At 42.1% G+C, this 26,572-nt stretch overlaps 3 protein-coding genes across 3 annotated transcripts; all 3 read right to left on the reverse strand.

Moving 5' to 3' along the window:
* Positions 1-2,475: 2,475 nt before the first annotated feature.
* LOC134476808 (paired-like homeodomain transcription factor LEUTX) lies at positions 2,476-6,039 on the reverse strand. Its single transcript, XM_063252465.1, has 3 exons — positions 6,024-6,039; positions 3,819-3,970; positions 2,476-2,868 (listed from the first exon to the last, which is right to left on the reverse strand). The coding sequence occupies exons 1-3, from the start codon at positions 6,037-6,039 to the stop codon at positions 2,476-2,478; spliced, it is 561 nt and encodes a 186-aa protein (XP_063108535.1).
* Positions 6,040-12,674: 6,635 nt separating this feature from the next.
* On the reverse strand, positions 12,675-16,238 carry LOC134476809 (paired-like homeodomain transcription factor LEUTX). Its single transcript, XM_063252466.1, has 3 exons — positions 16,223-16,238; positions 14,018-14,169; positions 12,675-13,067 (listed from the first exon to the last, which is right to left on the reverse strand). Exons 1-3 carry the CDS (start codon positions 16,236-16,238, stop codon positions 12,675-12,677), a joined length of 561 nt encoding a protein of 186 aa, XP_063108536.1.
* A 6,651-nt stretch (positions 16,239-22,889) lies between these two features.
* Positions 22,890-26,459, reverse strand: LOC134476810 (paired-like homeodomain transcription factor LEUTX). Its single transcript, XM_063252467.1, has 3 exons — positions 26,444-26,459; positions 24,234-24,385; positions 22,890-23,282 (listed from the first exon to the last, which is right to left on the reverse strand). The coding sequence occupies exons 1-3, from the start codon at positions 26,457-26,459 to the stop codon at positions 22,890-22,892; spliced, it is 561 nt and encodes a 186-aa protein (XP_063108537.1).
* Positions 26,460-26,572: the final 113 nt, after the last annotated feature.

The raw sequence follows: 26,572 nt of genomic DNA on the forward strand, positions 1-26,572 counted from the left end.
AAGAATTTCAAATAATCAGCAAAGAAGAAGGAGTAAAGAGAAAAGAAATACAAAAGCTATTCACTGAAAACATTAAGGAAAGCTTGCCAAGCATCAGAAAAGGAAATAATATTCAGATATATGAGGCATGCAGAACTCCAGCCAGCCAAAACAAAAACATATTTACACTCAGATATATAAAAGTCAAGATCCCAGAATTGATCACAACAACAGAATATTAAAAGCGGACAGAGAAAACAAACACAACACACATAAAGGAAATCTCATCAAAATCATGAAAGACTTCTTAACACAAAGTATCAAGTCAGAAAGAGCATAGCATGGAGCCACGTATTCCAAGCTCGGAAGGAAAATAACCTGCAAGCCACACGGATGTGCCCTGCAAAACTGTCTCTCAAATTTAATGGACATACAAGATGTTTCCATGACTCAAAGGAAATGTGGGAGTTGGTGACCACCAATCCACCCTACTAAATTACTGAAGGACATCCTAGACAGACAAAAACATCACCAGGATTCCTGCAAGAGTGACAGAAAGACCTCAATGAACGGGGCAGACAGCGGAATGAAGGAGAAAAGTAGACAACCAATGGCAGAGAAATAGCAAAGCAGAAATGTGGCAGAGAAAGTTGACTATAATCTCCAACATAGATGGCCTTGATACACTAACAAAAAGAAAAACAGGCAGAGTAGATCAGGAGATAGGGTCCATGGAGTTGCTCTAAGTAGGAAATATAATCTGCCTGGAAGAGGGTTAATGAACTGACAGTCAAAAAGTGAAAACAACGCTCTATTTGACTGGAAACCAGAGCGTAACAGGCACACCAGTTCCAGTGCCTGAAGAGAGGTTGGAAAGTCATGACACTTCTCTGCAGTGGAGACTTAAGCAGCTTAAATGATGGAAAACCTTGAGGCTTTTCAGCCTCAAGGTCAAAAGTTGAGAAGAAACGGATTAGAGGTGAAAGGTCCAACTCTGGCTCCTCTTTCTTTGACCCCATCACAGTCACATCCCAGTCTCCTTGATGAGACAGAGGAGTGGCAGAACAGTCAGTCTATCTGGGATGGAAGGTTGATTGTAAAGTGACAGATCATGGACCAGTTACTTGGCAGTGGACGCTTTCTCTGATGTAAAACAACTAATGAGAAATTCCTGCTTCATAGGATATTCTCAGGGCCAGAAGGTAAGACAGAGCTAAAACCTTGATCCTGATTACAGACATTTAGAAATCCTCAGAGCGCTTGCCTGTTGGAAGGGAAGGCACCTTTCTGGATTACTACACAGTAATCACGTTGTAACATCTAAAAATGTTAAAATGAGATCCAACAACGTTGCTCAGTAACAGTCTTCATGATTAGCATACGCAAGACACCAGGTTCTATCGCTAACAGCTCATATGCTCCTAGACAGTCCAGCTAAGATCGCTCTGAATTGTACACTGCACACGCTCCTGCTAAAGGTCCTATGCAGTGATGCTGTGCTACTGCTCCGGCATTCATTTACACATGGTCACAGTTGTGAAACAAAATTGTACAGTATGACTGCAACAGTCATGCTCACGTACACGCATCTCGGTTATCTGCCCACCTCCTAAGGAAGCTGCATCCTCTCAATGAGATTCACATTCAGCTGGACAATCCAGGTCCGAATACGGGACCATGCTGGCCATACATGAACATGTCCTACCCATAAAGACACCTTACATCACATCCCTAGTGTCACTCTGTTCCACACAAGCACCTCTGCCAACAGAAGATGTACCACGGAAATGATCCTGTTTGGCTCTCCTAAAAGCTGGCATGTTCTCCCATCTTTCATTTCACTCAGGACCAGAGGAGGCAGTGCCATTTCATTCCACCTGATACCTCACTATTGCTGTCTGCCTCTGCAGAGATTAGCTAACTCCTCTTTAAGGAAACAAGTGTCTTTCCTTGCAACACTTATCTGAAATATTCTCAGCAACCAGCATGAGCCGGGAGTGTAAGTTCTTCTGATTTGCACTTTCTTCAAAATGAGATTCCTTCCCAGCAAGATGGCACTACAGTAAGGGTGTCTTGCTTTCAATGAGAGCCTAGGCCTTTCCTGCCTGTTGCATGTAACTATTTTCTCAGGCAGTATTGGTAGGGGCCCTCTAGAACTGTTTGTCATTGTATGCAGAGAGAATCCATGCACGTGATATTCAATGCACTTAGGGGTGAGGGAGAATCAGGAATCTAAATTTCCCCATGCTGCTGATTTCCTTCCCAAGCGGAGTGTTCAGGGTACTGAAAAGATTGGAGGGGGAATACAAAACACTCGGAAACAGGCAACATTGACAGTGAGATGGCTATTTTATTGCCTTCTGTGAAATGACAAGTCCTCAAAGCTCTGCTGCAAAAAATGGAAATCAGTTGGGAACCATGCTTGAAAATGGAGGCTTGTGTCCAAAGTTGTGGGTGGCATGAGTCACTCTGCCCATCAGCACCATGCTCACTTCTTCACTGCAGGCAGCCTGGGGGGAGGTATATATCTAGACTGCTGGGATCATCTTCCCCAGGCAGATAATACATTTCTATAAGTTTATCTGTGTCATCAATGTCAAAATCTTCGACGTAGACGACGTGTCCCTGAGTTCCATCAGGTTGACTTTGGAATGACGAACCAAACACAGAGGCTCCGTGTCTTCTACTGATATCTTTCTCAAAACGCTCTGCTCGGTCACAGACATGGTCATCTGAAATGGAAGATATCGGTGAACAACTTGCAACAGGACTTTGTAGGACGTGCTCCTTCTTTTCTGAAGAGGTCTGCGTGGATGTTCCGGGCAAAGAAGCTAGCTTCAGTTTTAGCTGATCTTTCTTCCGTTTGCTACGCTGGTTCTTAAACCAGATCTACAGGGAAGAGAGAAGCAGTTCAATAAATGGGTATGAACCCAAAGCTTTATTTTCCTGTTCCCTAGGATGTGAGGTTTTTGGGTCAGAAAGGTGATCTCCAATTGCTGTGGACTGATCTGAACAGGGGAAGTACTTTGTATCCTGTGCTGTTCTGGTTCCGGGAGGGTAAAGGGGGGGGGGTATTGGGTTTTACTGGCAATGCGTAGAGTAGGAAGGGGCAAACTCTCAATGCCGGAGGGTTAAACAAAGGGTGCTGCGTGTAGTTCTGCATTAGTGGTTGCTCCAAATTTTGCAAGAATACATTGCAATGACTGAGAGCAAGGAATGGGAATGGAGCTTGGGTTGCTTCAGCTCCATGAAGGGATTTTGCCCTCACTACCTTGAGAAAGGCTAGGAAGACATCAGAATGAATTTGAATGTTCTGACTGAGCAGTATCTAGATATCTACCCGCTGTGTTTGTATAAAGACTCACTGGGTTTGGTGTTTCTCTTCTAAGGAATGGTATGGAGAGGAAGTCCACTTTAAGATGTGAAGCCTGATGAGAAGTAATTTGTACTCAGAACGTGGGCTTGGGAGGGACTAACTCCCAGCTCCAGGAAGTGCCTCAATTCTTGAGCACTAGGTTGCCCATTACAAGAGTGTGCTGCTAATCGGAAAACAACCCAAAGGGCAAGATCTCAGATCCAGATTCAAAGGGTCCCAGGCAGTGTGCTGTGGATCAGTTAAAATCTGGCCCTTGCACTTATTACTTGAGGAAGACAAGTCTTTTGGGTCAGCCTCAGTCTGCCTCCAAAAGTGAACATGGGTGAAGTGAAACTATGCCATATTTCACCGCTGTCCAAACGCACTGCACCTGGCAAAGTATGGGACTTGTATGCTGGTGGTTGAAAGCGTGTGGCTTTCTGGGTCAGGTGTACCACCTAGAGACACACACTCAGGTACTTACTTTTATCACCGTTTCATCAACATTGATTTTTGTAGCTAATTCTTTTGTAACATCGTGCCCTGGATGATTGTTCTTCTCAAAGGCACTCAGCAGTACTGAGCGTTGGGATGGGGTAAAGTCAGTTCGTGGCTTGCGCCTGTATTCTATCTTGTCTGCGGAGGGAAGAGACAAAGACTTGCATGAAAGCACTATCCACACGGAAAGGGCAAAAGCATGTGTTGTAATCATACCCAAATGTGCATTTCATGCTTGGCCCAAAGAGTTCACCCATGGAACCACATTCCTCTCTAGCTCCAGGTACCCTGTTTCTTAATGGGAGAGAATACAGCATTGGGGTAAGAGTAACAGTAGACTCAGGGTTTCACAATGCTCAAGCAGTACTTGAGACCCTGGTACACTCAGCATTCAGACTCAGAGGTGCTTTCAGACCCTAAAGAGCTGGCTACTGATTTGGTCATTTCTTCGTGGGATCTGTGTGGCTAGCAGCTAAGAAGCAGAATGCATGCTGATTCTCTCCTCTACTGGCTCTGTCATTTAGAGACCTGCTCCCCTCATCGTTTGCTTCTGTTTCTCTAGGGTAAAATGGTGCCACATAAATCGTAGACATTGCAAAGTTGTGAATTTCCAAAGAAGTAAGTTTAGTGTACAGTATTTGTGCAGAATAGGAGATTATACTATGGTTTCACACATCTAATACCTTCTTACCCAGTACTACTTAATGTTATGGCAATCCATATTCCATGGTCTCTTCTATTTATAAGAGACTTTGTTTTCCCACATTGCTAAGCGGGCACACACAAACTCAAACCCACGCCTTCATGCATCCACACACACACTGCACCCAAACTGCCAACATGCTGCCTAATTCTCCGTCAGTGAACACAAATGATCCAATACATAGATTTTTTACAATCTTTTTAACAATTGGCATCGAAATCACAACCTCGCTCTGGCCAGGCAAGCACTGGGCCACTGAGCTGAATCCCCAGGACCACAGAGTTTTACAAAAACATTTTTCCGTTCCTGTCTGACGAAAGAGGGCATTGTTGAAAATTTTGAAGCATGGTATTCAAGGAGTGACAGAGACAGAGATAGATAGAGCAAACTAGAGCTCGAGACAGAAAAAGTAAAACTGAGCAGGAAAAGGAGGGTGGCAGCAGGATAAACTCTAAGTTTATTAAATAAATGGCCAGGGGTTTAGCTCAGTCACATAAGCGTCTGTCTGGCAAGTATGAGGTCCTCAGTTTGATCACGCTACCACACCACAAAAGAAAAAGCAAAAACAAACACTCCAACATTAAATTGTCAGTGTCATATTACTAGAATATATTGCACACATATATCTAGAATGCCTTGAAAATACAGAAAATCAGATGGGGCATGTATCCTTGGAAATGAGTACAAAATAGAAGATTTGGAAATGATATCAACCAAAGTACTGCAAATCTGCGCATAGTGGTGCACACCTGTAATCCCAGCCTGCCTGGGCCAAAACAGTGAATTCAAGGCCAACTTGGACTAAGCAGTAAGACCCTCCCTCCAAGGGGCCAGTGATTTAGCTGGGCGGCCCAAGGGCTCCTTTGGGAAACACAAGAATTGAACTTCCATCACTGCTACAAAAAAAAAAAAAAAAAAAAAAAAACAGAAACAGCAACAAAAGAACTCTATCCCTAATCACACGAGAAAAATCCAAAAGCAAACCAAACCAACAAGAAAACCCCTCAAAAATAAAAATTATTGGTGTATGTGGTAGCCCATTCTTCTAATTCGAACACTTAAGAGGCTGAGGCAGAAGGATCCGTGCGAGTTCCAGGTCTGCTGGGCTATGGAACCAAGTTAAGGGCAAGCCTATCTAGAGAGTGAGATCCTGACTCCAAAGAAACAAAGATTCTCCAATGCAAAAATATACGTTTTAACAAGTCTTATAAATACAATGCTCAATAACGTTGATTAGTTTGACAACTTCAAACTTTAAAATACATAGACTATAGAATTATACGGAAATAAACAAACCTGCAAGCAGGTATCTGCAACAAACCTAACATATCAACTTCCAATGTGTAGAGGGCGACAAAGATTATTCTACTCAGCCCCTGGAGAAAAAATTCATGGAGCCCAGGAACCACCACAAAGTCCTTGCATCTCTCCCAGGGTTCCCCCACTCTCAGCCCCTCAGCTCCACCTTCCCAGAATGCCTCGACTTACCTGGTTTCCTGGACATGGCAGCTGCAAGACAGTGCTAGCGCATGACCAACTGTACCACCTATGGCTCCTCAGTTTACCTGCCTGAAGCCTTGGGCTGCCTGGCTTAAATAGTGTGTTGAGGTAGCCACACCCCCTCCTTAATCCACCCTACACATTCCAGGCCCAATTTATCCATAATCCAAGTGAGTGTGTGTGTGTGTGTGTGTGTGTGTGTGTGTTTGTGTGTGTGTGTCTGTGTGTGTGTGTGTGTGTTTGTTTGTCTGTGTGTGTGTCTCTGTCTGTTGGTCACTCTGGATGTCTCCAAACCGAGGCCACTGATGGTGAACTTTTAAGATTGAAGTCTCCAACTGCAGTTTCAACCCCACTTATTTATGTCGAACCACTAACACTAGCATGACCCTGGAATGCTCTGCTGCTGGGGCAATGCTACTGTGACTTGGCTAGCCAGGGACAGAGAGCTTTGCAGGGCTCCTGTGTCCTGAGTGCCCCAAGGTCACCACCACTGACCTAGGCTGGGTCTGCTGTTGGGCCAGGTGATGAAAGTGAAGGGTGATTGGAAACGGATTCCTAGCAGGGTGGTGCCATGCACACCTATAATCTCAGCATATGAGAGGCTGAGGCAAGAGGATAGCCTACAGTTCGAGGCAAGCCTGAGCTACAAAACTATTATCTGTTTCAAACAATACAAAAAAACAGGTGTACGAAACAAAGAGAGAAAGAAAGAAAGAAAGAAAGACACACAGACACACAGATAGAGAGAAAGAAAGAAAGAAAGAGACAAAGAAAGAAAGATAGAAAGAAAGAAAGAAACGAAGGACGAAAGATACAAAAAACCAATCCAAAGCAAAAAATTCCTGACCTGATATAGTAGAGGAATCCTTAGGAAAATCAGGTACACAGAAAAGAGACAAAATGTACCAAACTTTCACTGGGGACAAATGAGTCAATCAACATGATGCTGAGAAAATCTGTGGATCTGTGACCGGGAAGGGGAGGGCGTGAAACCCTACAGGGTGGGCTAGAGGGGCACTTGCGCTGCTGAGACCTGCTCCCCCTCCCCTGGGACCTGGAAAGCCCTCCACAACCAACCTGGCTGGCAAAGAAACTACATACAGTTGTCCTGGAAGATCTGCACAGAGGACCCAGTAGTGTAAGTTAAGGAGCTTGGATTGTGGCCATTTGGGAGGCCAGGTTGAGGCAACTTCAGGCTGTTTTTCTCTGTTTCATTTTCTGGCTCTGGGAGTGAAACCCAGGGACATCACACTGAGATGTACAGCATCTGCCCATTTTTATTTTTACTTTTAGTTAGGGTCTCCTTCAATTGCTAAATGCCCGACCTGGTCTCAAACTTGGGGTCCTGTGGCCTCAACCTCTGCGAGTTCTAGGATTGCAAGCATGGGCCACACATCCACATTGCATTTTTTAACAGATTTAACCAAGTCTATTCTCTCTCTGTCTCTGTCTCTCTCTCTGTGTCTGAGTTTGTCTCTCTCTGTCTCTCTCTCTCTCTCTCTCTCTCTCTCTCTGTCTCTGTCTCTGTCTCTCTCTCTCTCTGTCTCTCTCTCTCTCTCTCTTTCTCTCTCTGTCTAATGAGGACATAGCAAAGCGGATCAGATAAGAACAATGCAAGTAACACAGCATTTCACAATAAGACAACCCCTGATTAACAGTAACTACCATAATGTCTCTTTCTTTGAAATAGTTGAGCATAGCTTCATATACGATAGAATCAAGCATAACAAAACAATATAAAACAATTCAAAAGAATGAAAGCATTACAGGGCTTTCAGAACCCAATTTTAGAAAACCAACAATGGATACAATATTATCTCATTTTCCATAGGAAAATTGTTTGTACTATCACACATAATATCCAATAACATATAACAGGACAGTACCAAAGGCAAACGAAAAACGAAAACTTGGTAGGACTTCAGACTAAGATGATTCTAAGTCCACTCTGACGATTCTAATGTCTTCTTTTCTATGAAAGAGCTCTTTCTACTATCACAGATAATAAAATCAAACAACCTAGGATAAAACCACTCCAATGAATCAATGGAGACATGATAAGGTTTCAGAACAGTGTAATGGGAATCAAGATTACTCTATGCTCTTATGTACTGTTACATTTTCTTAAACTCGGGAGAGTATAAGGTATTTATAAGTGTGAGTTTGATTTATTTCGCTTATCAGTATGGTTTCTAGTTGCATCCATGTTTTTCAAAATATTTCAATATTATCAGTTTTTTTAAAAAAATTTACTCAAAGAGAAATAAACCCAAACAGTAAAAGGGTATCAGTAATACAAAATTTCAAAAAAATAAACCATAAGAAATCACTCACTAATAGATTACATATCGTCATCTTAGAAATAGTTGTTCAAGTTACAAAATAGAAGCCTACAAAGTGGCATTCAGTGAGACTGCAAACTGGTGTGTTCAATGATTCAACAAATACTTAGTAATATGATCATCTGTTTTACACATCTAAACACACTTGCATTTGCATCCTTTAGAGGACTTTCTTTTCCTCTCTTTTTAGCAATATCAATTTCACATTTTGGGTTTTATTGATCCCTCAGTTCGTAGTACTTTTTTGGAAGAGAATAAAACCAATTGTGACAAAACAAAGAGAATCAGTCAAAACAAAGGATGGACATAGTATATGATCTAAAAACAGAATACAAGGTAATCAACAATGGTTACTATAATGCCTCTTGCTACCATAAAATTATTGACTATAGCATCAGGTATAAGAAACCTGAACAAAACAGTACAGAACAAAACTAATAAAACGGAAACATTGGAGACATTACGCGAATTCAAAGGAACCTAATAGTCAAACAAGAATGGATATCATAGTGAATCTTATTGCCTTAAAGTAGTTGCCTATACCCTCAAAGTTGATACTATCGAACAGAACAGAATAGAGTAAAATCAGTGAAAGCAGGATGGTGAGAACAATACAGGGATTCATTAAAGATAACAGGAAATCAAAATTATTACTATAATATATCCTGCTAATTGTTTTATTTTTTCCCTTAATTAAAAATAATAATTCACTTAATAAAGGAGGGAGATTGAGGTAAAAGAGGACATAACAACATATCAAGAAGTTCAGAACACAACTGTTTAAGCAACATAGTGTTTCACCACAAGATAACCCGACTTAAGGGGCTGGGGGTTTAGCTCAGTGGCATAAGCGCCTGCCTTGAAAGCAGGCAGTCATGAGTTCGATCCCTGGTACCGATAAAAAGGAAAATGACAAAAAAAAAAAAAAAAAGATAACCCGACATAATAGTAGTTACCGTACGGTTTCTTTCCTTGAAATATTTGATTATAACTTCGTACACTATAGTATCAAACATATCAAGACAGTGCGAAACCATTCAAGAGGCTTCAAGTATTACAGGGTATTTAGAACCAGCTAACACAAAAGAAACAATAGTTTCTATATTATCTCTTTGCCTATAAAAGATTTTGTTTATACTATCATATACAATAAACTCCAATAAGATTCAGTGGAGACAGAAGCAAAACAGTCTGATGGGATTTTAAAACAAGATGATAGGAAATCACCTCGAGCTATTACAATGTCTTGTTTTCTTCAAAATGCCTGTACACACCATCACAGACAATACACTCAAACAGCCCACAATAAAAACATTACAGTTAAGGAGTGATGACTTTATAAGTCTTCAAAGCCGTATAATGGGGATTCATGATCACCACATACTTTTACGTATTTATCCCATTTCTTACACTAGGGAAACTATTCGGTATTCACACACGTGAGTTTGATTTGTTTCACTCAAGAGTATGTTCTCAAGCTGTTCCCATTTATTTATAAATATCTCAATGTGATTCTTCTTTATGGCTGAGTAGTGCTCAACTGGATAAAAAGAGTGGAGGAACCCAGAAAAAGAAGTGAAAACTTTAGTGAAGAATATAAAAAAAATCTAGAAAACATGAACCAGATTCAAAGAGATTATCAGGAAACTAAAACATCCATTGAAAGATGGCGATATTCCTTACCAAAAACTAAAGTCAGATTTTAAAAAGTTGAAGCTGGATTTGCACTGTGTGATCAGCGAAAGAAAAATCCCCTAAAAATAATAAGGAACCAAGAAGTAAGAGCACAAAGGCTGGAAGGCAGCACGTGGACCTATACCCTAAGAATTTCAAATAATCAGCAAAGAAGAAGGAGTAAAGAGAAAAGAAATACAAAAGCTATTCACTGAAAACATTAAGGAAAGCTTGCCAAGCATCAGAAAAGGAAATAATATTCAGATATATGAGGCATGCAGAACTCCAGCCAGCCAAAACAAAAACATATTTACACTCAGATATATAAAAGTCAAGATCCCAGAATTGATCACAACAACAGAATATGAAAAGCGGACACAGAAAACAAACACAACACACATAAAGGAAATCTCATCAAAATCATGAAAGACTTCTTAACACAAAGTATCAAGTCAGAAAGAGCATAGCATGGAGCCACGTATTCCAAGCTCGGAAGGAAAATAACCTGCAAGCCACACGGATGTGCCCTGCAAAACTGTCTCTCAAATTTAATGGACATACAAGATGTTTCCATGACTCAAAGGAAATGTGGGAGTTGGTGACCACCAATCCACCCTACTAAATTACTGAAGGACATCCTAGACAGACAAAAACATCACCAGGATTCCTGCAAGAGTGACAGAAAGACCTCAATGAACGGGGCAGACAGCGGAATGAAGGAGAAAAGTAGACAACCAATGGCAGAGAAATAGCAAAGCAGAAATGTGGCAGAGAAAGTTGACTATAATCTCCAACATAGATGGCCTTGATACACTAACAAAAAGAAAAACAGGCAGAGTAGATCAGGAGATAGGGTCCATGGAGTTGCTCTAAGTAGGAAATATAATCTGCCTGGAAGAGGGTTAATGAACTGACAGTCAAAAAGTGAAAACAACGCTCTATTTGACTGGAAACCAGAGCGTAACAGGCACACCAGTTCCAGTGCCTGAAGAGAGGTTGGAAAGTCATGACACTTCTCTGCAGTGGAGACTTAAGCAGCTTAAATGATGGAAAACCTTGAGGCTTTTCAGCCTCAAGGTCAAAAGTTGAGAAGAAACGGATTAGAGGTGAAAGGTCCAACTCTGGCTCCTCTTTCTTTGACCCCATCACAGTCACATCCCAGTCTCCTTGATGAGACAGAGGAGTGGCAGAACAGTCAGTCTATCTGGGATGGAAGGTTGATTGTAAAGTGACAGATCATGGACCAGTTACTTGGCAGTGGACGCTTTCTCTGATGTAAAACAACTAATGAGAAATTCCTACTTCATAGGATATTCTCAGGGCCAGAAGGTAAGACAGAGCTAAAACCTTGATCCTGATTACAGACATTTAGAAATCCTCAGAGCGCTTGCCTGTTGGAAGGGAAGGCACCTTTCTGGATTACTACACAGTAATCACGTTGTAACATCTAAAAATGTTAAAATGAGATCCAACAACGTTGCTCAGTAACAGTCTTCATGATTAGCATACGCAAGACACCAGGTTCTATCGCTAACAGCTCATATGCTCCTAGACAGTCCAGCTAAGATCGCTCTGAATTGTACACTGCACACGCTCCTGCTAAAGGTCCTATGCAGTGATGCTGTGCTACTGCTCCGGCATTCATTTACACATGGTCACAGTTGTGAAACAAAATTGTACAGTATGACTGCAACAGTCATGCTCACGTACACGCATCTCGGTTATCTGCCCACCTCCTAAGGAAGCTGCGTCCTCTCAATGAGATTCACATTCAGCTGGACAATCCAGGTCCGAATACGGGACCATGCTGGCCATACATGAACATGTCCTACCCATAAAGACACCTTACATCACATCCCTAGTGTCACTCTGTTCCACACAAGCACCTCTGCCAACAGAAGATGTACCACGGAAATGATCCTGTTTGGCTCTCCTAAAAGCTGGCATGTTCTCCCATCTTTCATTTCACTCAGGACCAGAGGAGGCAGTGCCATTTCATTCCACCTGATACCTCACTATTGCTGTCTGCCTCTGCAGAGATTAGCTAACTCCTCTTTAAGGAAACAAGTGTCTTTCCTTGCAACACTTATCTGAAATATTCTCAGCAACCAGCATGAGCCGGGAGTGTAAGTTCTTCTGATTTGCACTTTCTTCAAAATGAGATTCCTTCCCAGCAAGATGGCACTACAGTAAGGGTGTCTTGCTTTCAATGAGAGCCTAGGCCTTTCCTGCCTGTTGCATGTAACTATTTTCTCAGGCAGTATTGGTAGGGGCCCTCTAGAACTGTTTGTCATTGTATGCAGAGAGAATCCATGCACGTGATATTCAATGCACTTAGGGGTGAGGGAGAATCAGGAATCTAAATTTCCCCATGCTGCTGATTTCCTTCCCAAGCGGAGTGTTCAGGGTACTGAAAAGATTGGAGGGGGAATACAAAACACTCGGAAACAGGCAACATTGACAGTGACATGGCTATTTTATTGCCTTCTGTGAAATGACAAGTCCTCAAAGCTCTGCTGCAAAAAATGGAAATCAGTTGGGAACCATGCTTGAAAATGGAGGCTTGTGTCCAAAGTTGTGGGTGTCATGAGTCACTCTGCCCATCAGCACCATGCTCACTTCTTCACTGCAGGCAGCCTGGGGGGAGGTATATATCTAGACTGCTGGGATCATCTTCCCCAGGCAGATAATACATTTCTATAAGTTTATCTGTGTCATCAATGTCAAAATCTTCGACGTAGACGACGTGTCCCTGAGTTCCATCAGGTTGACTTTGGAATGACGAACCAAACACAGAGGCTCCGTGTCTTCTACTGATATCTTTCTCAAAACGCTCTGCTCGGTCACAGACATGGTCATCTGAAATGGAAGATATCGGTGAACAACTTGCAACAGGACTTTGTAGGACGTGCTCCTTCTTTTCTGAAGAGGTCTGCGTGGATGTTCCGGGCAAAGAAGCTAGCTTCAGTTTTAGCTGATCTTTCTTCCGTTTGCTACGCTGGTTCTTAAACCAGATCTACAGGGAAGAGAGAAGCAGTTCAATAAATGGGTATGAACCCAAAGCTTTATTTTCCTGTTCCCTAGGATGTGAGGTTTTTGGGTCAGAAAGGTGATCTCCAATTGCTGTGGACTGATCTGAACAGGGGAAGTACTTTGTATCCTGTGCTGTTCTGGTTCCGGGAGGGTAAAGGGGGGGGGGTATTGGGTTTTACTGGCAATGCGTAGAGTAGGAAGGGGCAAACTCTCAATGCCGGAGGGTTAAACAAAGGGTGCTGCGTGTAGTTCTGCATTAGTGGTTGCTCCAAATTTTGCAAGAATACATTGCAATGACTGAGAGCAAGGAATGGGAATGGAGCTTGGGTTGCTTCAGCTCCATGAAGGGATTTTGCCCTCACTACCTTGAGAAAGGCTAGGAAGACATCAGAATGAATTTGAATGTTCTGACTGAGCAGTATCTAGATATCTACCCGCTGTGTTTGTATAAAGACTCACTGGGTTTGGTGTTTCTCTTCTAAGGAATGGTATGGAGAGGAAGTCCACTTTAAGATGTGAAGCCTGATGAGAAGTAATTTGTACTCAGAACGTGGGCTTGGGAGGGACTAACTCCCAGCTCCAGGAAGTGCCTCAATTCTTGAGCACTAGGTTGCCCATTACAAGAGTGTGCTGCTAATCGGAAAACAACCCAAAGGGCAAGATCTCAGATCCAGATTCAAAGGGTCCCAGGCAGTGTGCTGTGGATCAGTTAAAATCTGGCCCTTGCACTTATTACTTGAGGAAGACAAGTCTTTTGGGTCAGCCTCAGTCTGCCTCCAAAAGTGAACATGGGTGAAGTGAAACTATGCCATATTTCACCGCTGTCCAAACGCACTGCACCTGGCAAAGTATGGGACTTGTATGCTGGTGGTTGAAAGCGTGTGGCTTTCTGGGTCAGGTGTACCACCTAGAGACACACACTCAGGTACTTACTTTTATCACCGTTTCATCAACATTGATTTTTGTAGCTAATTCTTTTGTAACATCGTGCCCTGGATGATTGTTCTTCTCAAAGGCACTCAGCAGTACTGAGCGTTGGGATGGGGTAAAGTCAGTTCGTGGCTTGCGCCTGTATTCTATCTTGTCTGCAGAGGGAAGAGACAAATACTTGCATGAAAGCACTATCCACACGGAAAGGGCAAAAGCATGTGTTGTAATCATACCCAAATGTGCATTTCATGCTTGGCCCAAAGAGTTCACCCATGGAACCACATTCCTCTCTAGCTCCAGGTACCCTGTTTCTTAATGGGAGAGAATACAGCATTGGGGTAAGAGTGACAGTAGACTCAGGGTTTCACAATGCTCAAGCAGTACTTGAGACCCTGGTACACTAAGCATTCAGACTCAGAGGTGCTTTCAGACCCTAAAGAGCTGGCTACTGATTTGGTCATTTCTTCGTGGGATCTGTGTGGCTAGCAGCTAAGAAGCAGAATGCATGCTGATTCTCTCCTCTACTGGCTCTGTCATTTAGAGACCTGCTCCCCTCATCGTTTGCTTCTGTTTCTCTAGGGTAAAATGGTGCCACATAAATCGTAGACATTGCAAAGTTGTGAATTTCCAAAGAAGTAAGTTTAGTGTACAGTATTTGTGCAGAATAGGAGATTATACTATGGTTTCACACATCTAATACCTTCTTACCCAGTAATACTTAATGTTATGGCAATCCATATTCCATGGTCTCTTCTATTTATAAGAGACTTTGTTTTCCCACATTGCTAAGCGGGCACACACAAACTCAAACCCACGCCTTCATGCATCCACACACACACTGCACCCAAACTGCCAACATGCTGCCTAATTCTCCGTCAGTGAACACAAATGATCCAATACATAGATTTTTTACAATCTTTTTAACAATTGGCATCGAAATCACAACCTCGCTCTGGCCAGGCAAGCACTGGGCCACTGAGCTGAATCCCCAGGACCACAGAGTTTTACAAAAACATTTTTCCGTTCCTGTCTGACGAAAGAGGGCATTGTTGAAAATTTTGAAGCATGGTATTCAAGGAGTGACAGAGACAGAGATAGATAGAGCAAACTAGAGCTCGAGACAGAAAAAGTAAAACTGAGCAGGAAAAGGAGGGTGGCAGCAGGATAAACTCTAAGTTTATTAAATAAATGGCCAGGGGTTTAGCTCAGTCACATAAGCGTCTGTCTGGCAAGTATGAGGTCCTCAGTTTGATCACGCTACCACACCACAAAAGAAAAAGCAAAAACAAACACTCCAACATTAAATTGTCAGTGTCATATTACTAGAATATATTGCACACATATATCTAGAATGCCTTGAAAATACAGAAAATCAGATGGGGCATGTATCCTTGGAAATGAGTACAAAATAGAAGATTTGGAAATGATATCAACCAAAGTACTGCAAATCTGCGCATAGTGGTGCACACCTGTAATCCCAGCCTGCCTGGGCCAAAACAGTGAATTCAAGGCCAACTTGGACTAAGCAGTAAGACCCTCCCTCCAAGGGGCCAGTGATTTAGCTGGGCGGCCCAAGGGCTCCTTTGGGAAACACAAGAATTGAACTTCCATCCCTGCTACAAAAAAAAAAAAAAAAAAAAAAAAACAGAAACAGCGACAAAAGAACTCTATCCCTAATCACACGAGAAAAATCCAAAAGCAAACCAAACCAACAAGAAAACCCCTCAAAAATAAAAATTATTGGTGTATGTGGTAGCCCATTCTTCTAATTCGAACACTTAAGAGCCTGAGGCAGAAGGATCCGTGCGAGTTCCAGGTCTGCTGGGCTATGGAACCAAGTTAAGGGCAAGCCTATCTAGAGAGTGAGATCCTGACTCCAAAGAAACAAAGATTCTCCAAAGCAAAAATATACGTTTTAACAAGTCTTATAAATACAATGCTCAATAACGTTGATTAGTTTGACAACTTCAAACTTTAAAATACATAGACTATAGAATTATACGGAAATAAACAAACCTGCAAGCAGGTATCTGCAACAAACCTAACATATCAACTTCCAATGTGTAGAGGGCGACAAAGATTATTCTACTCAGCCCCTGGAGAAAAAATTCATGGAGCCCAGGAACCACCACAAAGTCCTTGCATCTCTCCCAGGGTTCCCCCACTCTCAGCCCCTCAGCTCCACCTTCCCAGAATGCCTCGACTTACCTGGTTTCCTGGACATGGCAGCTGCAAGACAGTGCTAGCGCATGACCAACTGTACCACCTATGGCTCCTCAGTTTACCTGCCTGAAGCCTTGGGCTGCCTGGCTTAAATAGTGTGTTGAGGTAGCCACACCCCCTCCTTAATCCACCCTACACATTCCAGGCCCAATTTATCCATAATCCAAGTGAGAGTGTGTGTGTGTGTGTGTGTGTGTGTGTGTGTGTGTGTGTGTGTGTGTGTTTGTGTGTGTGTGTCTGTGTGTGTGTGTGTGTTTGTTTGTCTGTGTGTGTGTCTCTGTCTGTTGGTCACTCTGGATGTCTCCAAACCGAGGCCACTGATGGTGAACTTTTAAGATTGAAGTCTCCAACTGCAGTTTCAACCCCACTTATTTATGTCGAACCACTAACACTAGCATGACCCTGGAATGCTCTGCTGCTGGGGCAATGCTACTGTGACTTGGCTAGCCAGGGACAGAGAGCTTTGCAGGGCTCCTGTGTCCTGAGTGCCCCAAGGTCACCACCACTGACCTAGGCTGGGTCTGCTGTTGGGCCAGGTGATGAAAGTGAAGGGTGATTGGAAACGGATTCCTAGCAGGGTGGTGCCATGCACACCTATAATCTCAGCATATGAGAGGCTGAGGCAAGAGGATAGCCTACAGTTCGAGGCAAGCCTGAGCTACAAAACTATTATCTGTTTCAAACAATACAAAAAAACAGGTGTACGAAACAAAGAGAGAAAGAAAGAAAGAAAGAAAGACACACAGACACACAGATAGAAAGAAAGAAAGAAAGAAAGAAAGAGACAAAGAAAGAAAGATAGAAAGAAAGAAAGAAACGAAGGACGAAAGATACAAAAAACCAATCCAAAGCAAAAAATTCCTGACCTGATATAGTAGAGGAATCCTTAGGAAAATCAGGTACACAGAAAAGAGACAAAATGTACCAAACTTTCACTGGGGACAAATGAGTCAATCAACATGATGCTGAGAAAATCTGTGGATCTGTGACCGGGAAGGGGAGGGCGTAAAACCCTACAGCGTGGGCTAGAGGGGCACTTGCGCTGCTGAGACCTGCTCCCCCTCCCCTGGGACCTGGAAAGCCCTCCACAACCAACCTGGCTGGCAAAGAAACTACATACAGTTGTCCTGGAAGATCTGCACAGAGGACCCAGTAGTGTAAGTTAAGGAGCTTGGATTGTGGCCATTTGGGAGGCCAGGTTGAGGCAACTTCAGGCTGTTTTTCTCTGTTTCATTTTCTGGCTCTGGGAGTGAAAGCCAGGGACATCACACTGAGATGTACAGCATCTGCCCATTTTTATTTTTACTTTTAGTTAGGGTCTCCTTCAATTGCTAAATGCCCGACCTGGTCTCAAACTTGGGGTCCTGTGGCCTCAACCTCTGCGAGTTCTAGGATTGCAAGCATGGGCCACACATCCACATTGCATTTTTTAACAGATTTAACCAAGTCTATTCTCTCTCTGTCTCTGTCTCTCTCTCTGTGTCTGAGTTTGTCTCTCTCTGTCTCTCTCTCTCTCTCTCTCTCTCTGTCTCTGTCTCTGTCTCTCTCTCTCTGTCTCTCTCTCTCTCTCTCTTTCTCTCTCTGTCTAATGAGGACATAGCAAAGCAGATCAGATAAGAACAATGCAAGTAACACAGCATTTCACAATAAGACAACCCCTGATTAACAGTAACTACCATAATGTCTCTTTCTTTGAAATAGTTGAGCATAGCTTCATATACGATAGAATCAAGCATAACAAAACAATATAAAACAATTCAAAAGAATGAAAGCATTACAGGGCTTTCAGAACCCAATTTTAGAAAACCAACAATGGATACAATATTATCTCATTTTCCATAGGAAAATTGTTTGTACTATCACACATAATATCCAATAACATATAACAGGACAGTACCAAAGGCAAACGAAAAACGAAAACTTGGTAGGACTTCAGACTAAGATGATTCTAAGTCCACTCTGACGATTCTAATGTCTTCTTTTCTATGAAAGAGCTCTTTCTACTATCACAGATAATAAAATCAAACAACCTAGGATAAAACCACTCCAATGAATCAATGGAGACATGATAAGGTTTCAGAACAGTGTAATGGGAATCAAGATTACTCTATGCTCTTATGTACTGTTACATTTTCTTAAACTCGGGAGAGTATAAGGTATTTATAAGTGTGAGTTTGATTTATTTCGCTTATCAGTATGGTTTCTAGTTGCATCCATGTTTTTCAAAATATTTCAGTATTATCAGTTTTTTTTAAAAAATTTACTCAAAGAGAAATAAACCCAAACAGTAAAAGGGTATCAGTAATACAAAATTTCAAAAAAAATAAACCATAAGAAATCACTCACTAATAGATTACATATCGTCATCTTAGAAATAGTTGTTCAAGTTACAAAATAGAAGCCTACAAAGTGGCATTCAGTGAGACTGCAAACTTGTGTGTTCAATGATTCAACAAATACTTAGTAATATGATCATCTGTTTTACACATCTAAACACACTTGCATTTGCATCCTTTAGAGGACTTTCTTTTCCTCTCTTTTTAGCAATATCAATTTCACATTTTGGGTTTTATTGATCCCTCAGTTCGTAGTACTTTTTTGGAAGAGAATAAAACCAATTGTGACAAAACAAAGAGAATCAGTCAAAACAAAGGATGGACATAGTATATGATCTAAAAACAGAATACAAGGTAATCAACAATGGTTACTATAATGCCTCTTGCTACCATAAAATTATTGACTATAGCATCAGGTATAAGAAACCTGAACAAAACAGTACAGAACAAAACTAATAAAACGGAAACATTGGAGACATTACGCGAATTCAAAGGAACCTAATAGTCAAACAAGAATGGATATCATAGTGAATCTTATTGCCTTAAAGTAGTTGCCTATACCCTCAAAGTTGATACTATCGAACAGAACAGAATAGAGTAAAATCAGTGAAAGCAGGATGGTGAGAACAATACAGGGATTCATTAAAGATAACAGGAAATCAAAATTATTACTATAATATATCCTGCTAATTGTTTTATTTTTTCCCTTAATTAAAAATAATAATTCACTTAATAAAGGAGGGAGATTGAGGTAAAAGAGGACATAACAACATATCAAGAAGTTCAGAACACAACTGTTTAAGCAACATAGTGTTTCACCACAAGATAACCCGACTTAAGGGGCTGGGGGTTTAGCTCAGTGGCATAAGCGCCTGCCTTGAAAGCAGGCAGTCATGAGTTCGATCCCTGGTACCGATAAAAAGGAAAATGACAAAAAAAAAAAAAAAAAAGATAACCCGACATAATAGTAGTTACCGTACGGTTTCTTTCCTTGAAATATTTGATTATAACTTCGTACACTATAGTATCAAACATATCAAGACAGTGCGAAACCATTCAAGAGGCTTCAAGTATTACAGGGTATTTAGAACCAGCTAACACAAAAGAAACAATAGTTTCTATATTATCTCTTTGCCTATAAAAGATTTTGTTTATACTATCATATACAATAAACTCCAATAAGATTCAGTGGAGACAGAAGCAAAACAGTCTGATGGGATTTTAAAACAAGATGATAGGAAATCACCTCGAGCTATTACAATGTCTTGTTTTCTTCAAAATGCCTGTACACACCATCACAGACAATACACTCAAACAGCCCACAATAAAAACATTACAGTTAAGGAGTGATGACTTTATAAGTCTTCAAAGCCGTATAATGGGGATTCATGATCACCACATACTTTTACGTATTTATCCCATTTCTTACACTAGGGAAACTATTCGGTATTCACACACGTGAGTTTGATTTGTTTCACTCAAGAGTATGTTCTCAAGCTGTTCCCATTTATTTATAAATATCTCAATGTGATTCTTCTTTATGGCTGAGTAGTGCTCAACTGGATAAAAAGAGTGGAGGAACCCAGAAAAAGAAGTGAAAACTTTAGTGAAGAATATAAAAAAAATCTAGAAAACATGAACCAGATTCAAAGAGATTATCAGGAAACTAAAACATCCATTGAAAGATGGCGATATTCCTTACCAAAAACTAAAGTCAGATTTTAAAAAGTTGAAGCTGGATTTGCACTGTGTGATCAGCGAAAGAAAAATCCCCTAAAAATAATAAGGAACCAAGAAGTAAGAGCACAAAGGCTGGAAGGCAGCACGTGGACCTATACCCTAAGAATTTCAAATAATCAGCAAAGAAGAAGGAGTAAAGAGAAAAGAAATACAAAAGCTATTCACTGAAAACATTAAGGAAAGCTTGCCAAGCATCAGAAAAGGAAATAATATTCAGATATATGAGGCATGCAGAACTCCAGCCAGCCAAAACAAAAACATATTTACACTCAGATATATAAAAGTCAAGATCCCAGAATTGATCACAACAACAGAATATGAAAAGCGGACAGAGAAAACAAACACAACACACATAAAGGAAATCTCATCAAAATCATGAAAGACTTCTTAACACAAAGTATCAAGTCAGAAAGAGCATAGCATGGAGCCACGTATTCCAAGCTCGGAAGGAAAATAACCTGCAAGCCACACGGATGTGCCCTGCAAAACTGTCTCTCAAATTTAATGGACATACAAGATGTTTCCATGACTCAAAGGAAATGTGGGAGTTGGTGACCACCAATCCACCCTACTAAATTACTGAAGGACATCCTAGACAGACAAAAACATCACCAGGATTCCTGCAAGAGTGACAGAAAGACCTCAATGAACGGGGCAGACAGCGGAATGAAGGAGAAAAGTAGACAACCAATGGCAGAGAAATAGCAAAGCAGAAATGTGGCAGAGAAAGTTGACTATAATCTCCAACATAGATGGCCTTGATACACTAACAAAAAGAAAAACAGGCAGAGTAGATCAGGAGATAGGGTCCATGGAGTTGCTCTAAGTAGGAAATATAATCTGCCTGGAAGAGGGTTAATGAACTGACAGTCAAAAAGTGAAAACAACGCTCTATTTGACTGGAAACCAGAGCGTAACAGGCACACCAGTTCCAGTGCCTGAAGAGAGGTTGGAAAGTCATGACACTTCTCTGCAGTGGAGACTTAAGCAGCTTAAATGATGGAAAACCTTGAGGCTTTTCAGCCTCAAGGTCAAAAGTTGAGAAGAAACGGATTAGAGGTGAAAGGTCCAACTCTGGCTCCTCTTTCTTTGACCCCATCACAGTCACATCCCAGTCTCCTTGATGAGACAGAGGAGTGGCAGAACAGTCAGTCTATCTGGGATGGAAGGTTGATTGTAAAGTGACAGATCATGGACCAGTTACTTGGCAGTGGACGCTTTCTCTGATGTAAAACAACTAATGAGAAATTCCTACTTCATAGGATATTCTCAGGGCCAGAAGGTAAGACAGAGCTAAAACCTTGATCCTGATTACAGACATTTAGAAATCCTCAGAGCGCTTGCCTGTTGGAAGGGAAGGCACCTTTCTGGATTACTACACAGTAATCACGTTGTAACATCTAAAAATGTTAAAATGAGATCCAACAACGTTGCTCAGTAACAGTCTTCATGATTAGCATACGCAAGACACCAGGTTCTATCGCTAACAGCTCATATGCTCCTAGACAGTCCAGCTAAGATCGCTCTGAATTGTACACTGCACACGCTCCTGCTAAAGGTCCTATGCAGTGATGCTGTGCTACTGCTCCGGCATTCATTTACACATGGTCACAGTTGTGAAACAAAATTGTACAGTATGACTGCAACAGTCATGCTCACGTACACGCATCTCGGTTATCTGCCCACCTCCTAAGGAAGCTGCGTCCTCTCAATGAGATTCACATTCAGCTGGACAATCCAGGTCCGAATACGGGACCATGCTGGCCATACATGAACATGTCCTACCCATAAAGACACCTTACATCACATCCCTAGTGTCACTCTGTTCCACACAAGCACCTCTGCCAACAGAAGATGTACCACGGAAATGATCCTGTTTGGCTCTCCTAAAAGCTGGCATGTTCTCCCATCTTTCATTTCACTCAGGACCAGAGGAGGCAGTGCCATTTCATTCCACCTGATACCTCACTATTGCTGTCTGCCTCTGCAGAGATTAGCTAACTCCTCTTTAAGGAAACAAGTGTCTTTCCTTGCAACACTTATCTGAAATATTCTCAGCAACCAGCATGAGCCGGGAGTGTAAGTTCTTCTGATTTGCACTTTCTTCAAAATGAGATTCCTTCCCAGCAAGATGGCACTACAGTAAGGGTGTCTTGCTTTCAATGAGAGCCTAGGCCTTTCCTGCCTGTTGCATGTAACTATTTTCTCAGGCAGTATTGGTAGGGGCCCTCTAGAACTGTTTGTCATTGTATGCAGAGAGAATCCATGCACGTGATATTCAATGCACTTAGGGGTGAGGGAGAATCAGGAATCTAAATTTCCCCATGCTGCTGATTTCCTTCCCAAGCGGAGTGTTCAGGGTACTGAAAAGATTGGAGGGGGAATACAAAACACTCGGAAACAGGCAACATTGACAGTGAGATGGCTATTTTATTGCCTTCTGTGAAATGACAAGTCCTCAAAGCTCTGCTGCAAAAAATGGAAATCAGTTGGGAACCATGCTTGAAAATGGAGGCTTGTGTCCAAAGTTGTGGGTGTCATGAGTCACTCTGCCCATCAGCACCATGCTCACTTCTTCACTGCAGGCAGCCTGGGGGGAGGTATATATCTAGACTGCTGGGATCATCTTCCCCAGGCAGATAATACATTTCTATAAGTTTATCTGTGTCATCAATGTCAAAATCTTCGACGTAGACGACGTGTCCCTGAGTTCCATCAGGTTGACTTTGGAATGACGAACCAAACACAGAGGCTCCGTGTCTTCTACTGATATCTTTCTCAAAACGCTCTGCTCGGTCACAGACATGGTCATCTGAAATGGAAGATATCGGTGAACAACTTGCAACAGGACTTTGTAGGACGTGCTCCTTCTTTTCTGAAGAGGTCTGCGTGGATGTTCCGGGCAAAGAAGCTAGCTTCAGTTTTAGCTGATCTTTCTTCCGTTTGCTACGCTGGTTCTTAAACCAGATCTACAGGGAAGAGAGAAGCAGTTCAATAAATGGGTATGAACCCAAAGCTTTATTTTCCTGTTCCCTAGGATGTGAGGTTTTTGGGTCAGAAAGGTGATCTCCAATTGCTGTGGACTGATCTGAACAGGGGAAGTACTTTGTATCCTGTGCTGTTCTGGTTCCGGGAGGGTAAAGGGGGGGGGGGTATTGGGTTTTACTGGCAATGCGTAGAGTAGGAAGGGGCAAACTCTCAATGCCGGAGGGTTAAACAAAGGGTGCTGCGTGTAGTTCTGCATTAGTGGTTGCTCCAAATTTTGCAAGAATACATTGCAATGACTGAGAGCAAGGAATGGGAATGGAGCTTGGGTTGCTTCAGCTCCATGAAGGGATTTTGCCCTCACTACCTTGAGAAAGGCTAGGAAGACATCAGAATGAATTTGAATGTTCTGACTGAGCAGTATCTAGATATCTACCCGCTGTGTTTGTATAAAGACTCACTGGGTTTGGTGTTTCTCTTCTAAGGAATGGTATGGAGAGGAAGTCCACTTTAAGATGTGAAGCCTGATGAGAAGTAATTTGTACTCAGAACGTGGGCTTGGGAGGGACTAACTCCCAGCTCCAGGAAGTGCCTCAATTCTTGAGCACTAGGTTGCCCATTACAAGAGTGTGCTGCTAATCGGAAAACAACCCAAAGGGCAAGATCTCAGATCCAGATTCAAAGGGTCCCAGGCAGTGTGCTGTGGATCAGTTAAAATCTGGCCCTTGCACTTATTACTTGAGGAAGACAAGTCTTTTGGGTCAGCCTCAGTCTGCCTCCAAAAGTGAACATGGGTGAAGTGAAACTATGCCATATTTCACCGCTGTCCAAACGCACTGCACCTGGCAAAGTATGGGACTTGTATGCTGGTGGTTGAAAGCGTGTGGCTTTCTGGGTCAGGTGTACCACCTAGAGACACACACTCAGGTACTTACTTTTATCACCGTTTCATCAACATTGATTTTTGTAGCTAATTCTTTTGTAACATCGTGCCCTGGATGATTGTTCTTCTCAAAGGCACTCAGCAGTACTGAGCGTTGGGATGGGGTAAAGTCAGTTCGTGGCTTGCGCCTGTATTCTATCTTGTCTGCGGAGGGAAGAGACAAAGACTTGCATGAAAGCACTATCCACACGGAAAGGGCAAAAGCATGTGTTGTAATCATACCCAAATGTGCATTTCATGCTTGGCCCAAAGAGTTCACCCATGGAACCACATTCCTCTCTAGCTCCAGGTACCCTGTTTCTTAATGGGAGAGAATACAGCATTGGGGTAAGAGTAACAGTAGACTCAGGGTTTCACAATGCTCAAGCAGTACTTGAGACCCTGGTACACTCAGCATTCAGACTCAGAGGTGCTTTCAGACCCTAAAGAGCTGGCTACTGATTTGGTCATTTCTTCGTGGGATCTGTGTGGCTAGCAGCTAAGAAGCAGAATGCATGCTGATTCTCTCCTCTACTGGCTCTGTCATTTAGAGACCTGCTCCCCTCATCGTTTGCTTCTGTTTCTCTAGGGTAAAATGGTGCCACATAAATCGTAGACATTGCAAAGTTGTGAATTTCCAAAGAAGTAAGTTTAGTGTACAGTATTTGTGCAGAATAGGAGATTATACTATGGTTTCAAACATCTAATACCTTCTTACCCAGTAATACTTAATGTTATGGCAATCCATATTCCATGGTCTCTTCTATTTATAAGAGACTTTGTTTTCCCACATTGCTAAGCGGGCACACACAAACTCAAACCCACGCCTTCATGCATCCACACACACACTGCACCCAAACTGCCAACATGCTGCCTAATTCTCCGTCAGTGAACACAAATGATCCAATACATAGATTTTTTACAATCTTTTTAACAATTGGCATCGAAATCACAACCTCGCTCTGGCCAGGCAAGCACTGGGCCACTGAGCTGAATCCCCAGGACCACAGAGTTTTACAAAAACATTTTTCCGTTCCTGTCTGACGAAAGAGGGCATTGTTGAAAATTTTGAAGCATGGTATTCAAGGAGTGACAGAGACAGAGATAGATAGAGCAAACTAGAGCTCGAGACAGAAAAAGTAAAACTGAGCAGGAAAAGGAGGGTGGCAGCAGGATAAACTCTAAGTTTATTAAATAAATGGCCAGGGGTTTAGCTCAGTCACATAAGCGTCTGTCTGGCAAGTATGAGGTCCTCAGTTTGATCACGCTACCACACCACAAAAGAAAAAGCAAAAACAAACACTCCAACATTAAATTGTCAGTGTCATATTACTAGAATATATTGCACACATATATCTAGAATGCCTTGAAAATACAGAAAATCAGATGGGGCATGTATCCTTGGAAATGAGTACAAAATAGAAGATTTGGAAATGATATCAACCAAAGTACTGCAAATCTGCGCATAGTGGTGCACACCTGTAATCCCAGCCTGCCTGGGCCAAAACAGTGAATTCAAGGCCAACTTGGACTAAGCAGTAAGACCCTCCCTCCAAGGGGCCAGTGATTTAGCTGGGCGGCCCAAGGGCTCCTTTGGGAAACACAAGAATTGAACTTCCATCACTGCTACAAAAAAAAAAAAAAAAAAAAAAAAAAAAAACAGAAACAGCAACAAAAGAACTCTATCCCTAATCACACGAGAAAAATCCAAAAGCAAACCAAACCAACAAGAAAACCCCTCAAAAATAAAAATTATTGGTGTATGTGGTAGCCCATTCTTCTAATTCGAACACTTAAGAGGCTGAGGCAGAAGGATCCGTGCGAGTTCCAGGTCTGCTGGGCTATGGAACCAAGTTAAGGGCAAGCCTATCTAGAGAGTGAGATCCTGACTCCATAGAAACAAAGATTCTCCAAAGCAAAAATATACGTTTTAACAAGTCTTATAAATACAATGCTCAATAACGTTGATTAGTTTGACAACTTCAAACTTTAAAATACATAGACTATAGAATTATACGGAAATAAACAAACCTGCAAGCAGGTATCTGCAACAAACCTAACATATCAACTTCCAATGTGTAGAGGGCGACAAAGATTATTCTACTCAGCCCCTGGAGAAAAAATTCATGGAGCCCAGGAACCACCACAAAGTCCTTGCATCTCTCCCAGGGTTCCCCCACTCTCAGCCCCTCAGCTCCACCTTCCCAGAATGCCTCGACTTACCTGGTTTCCTGGACATGGCAGCTGCAAGACAGTGCTAGCGCATGACCAACTGTACCACCTATGGCTCCTCAGTTTACCTGCCTGAAGCCTTGGGCTGCCTGGCTTAAATAGTGTGTTGAGGTAGCCACA

This window comes from Cavia porcellus, unplaced genomic scaffold (assembly GCF_034190915.1).
Source record: "Cavia porcellus strain 051 isolate PalLab524CR breed Dunkin Hartley unplaced genomic scaffold, mCavPor4.1 scaffold_7, whole genome shotgun sequence".
In the NCBI taxonomy this organism is placed as follows: Eukaryota; Metazoa; Chordata; class Mammalia; order Rodentia; family Caviidae; genus Cavia; species Cavia porcellus.

What these genes read in the sequence shown, in the direction of transcription:
- LOC134476810 (XM_063252467.1), bottom strand. An exon ending in TTGATGAAACGGTGATAAAA is followed by an intron (nt 23,283 to 24,233) that starts GTAAGTACCTGA and finishes TCTTCCCTGTAG; the next exon opens with ATCTGGTTTAAGAACCAGCG.
- LOC134476809 (XM_063252466.1), bottom strand. An exon ending in TTGATGAAACGGTGATAAAA is followed by an intron (nt 13,068 to 14,017) that starts GTAAGTACCTGA and finishes TCTTCCCTGTAG; the next exon opens with ATCTGGTTTAAGAACCAGCG.
- LOC134476808 (XM_063252465.1), bottom strand. An exon ending in TTGATGAAACGGTGATAAAA is followed by an intron (nt 2,869 to 3,818) that starts GTAAGTACCTGA and finishes TCTTCCCTGTAG; the next exon opens with ATCTGGTTTAAGAACCAGCG.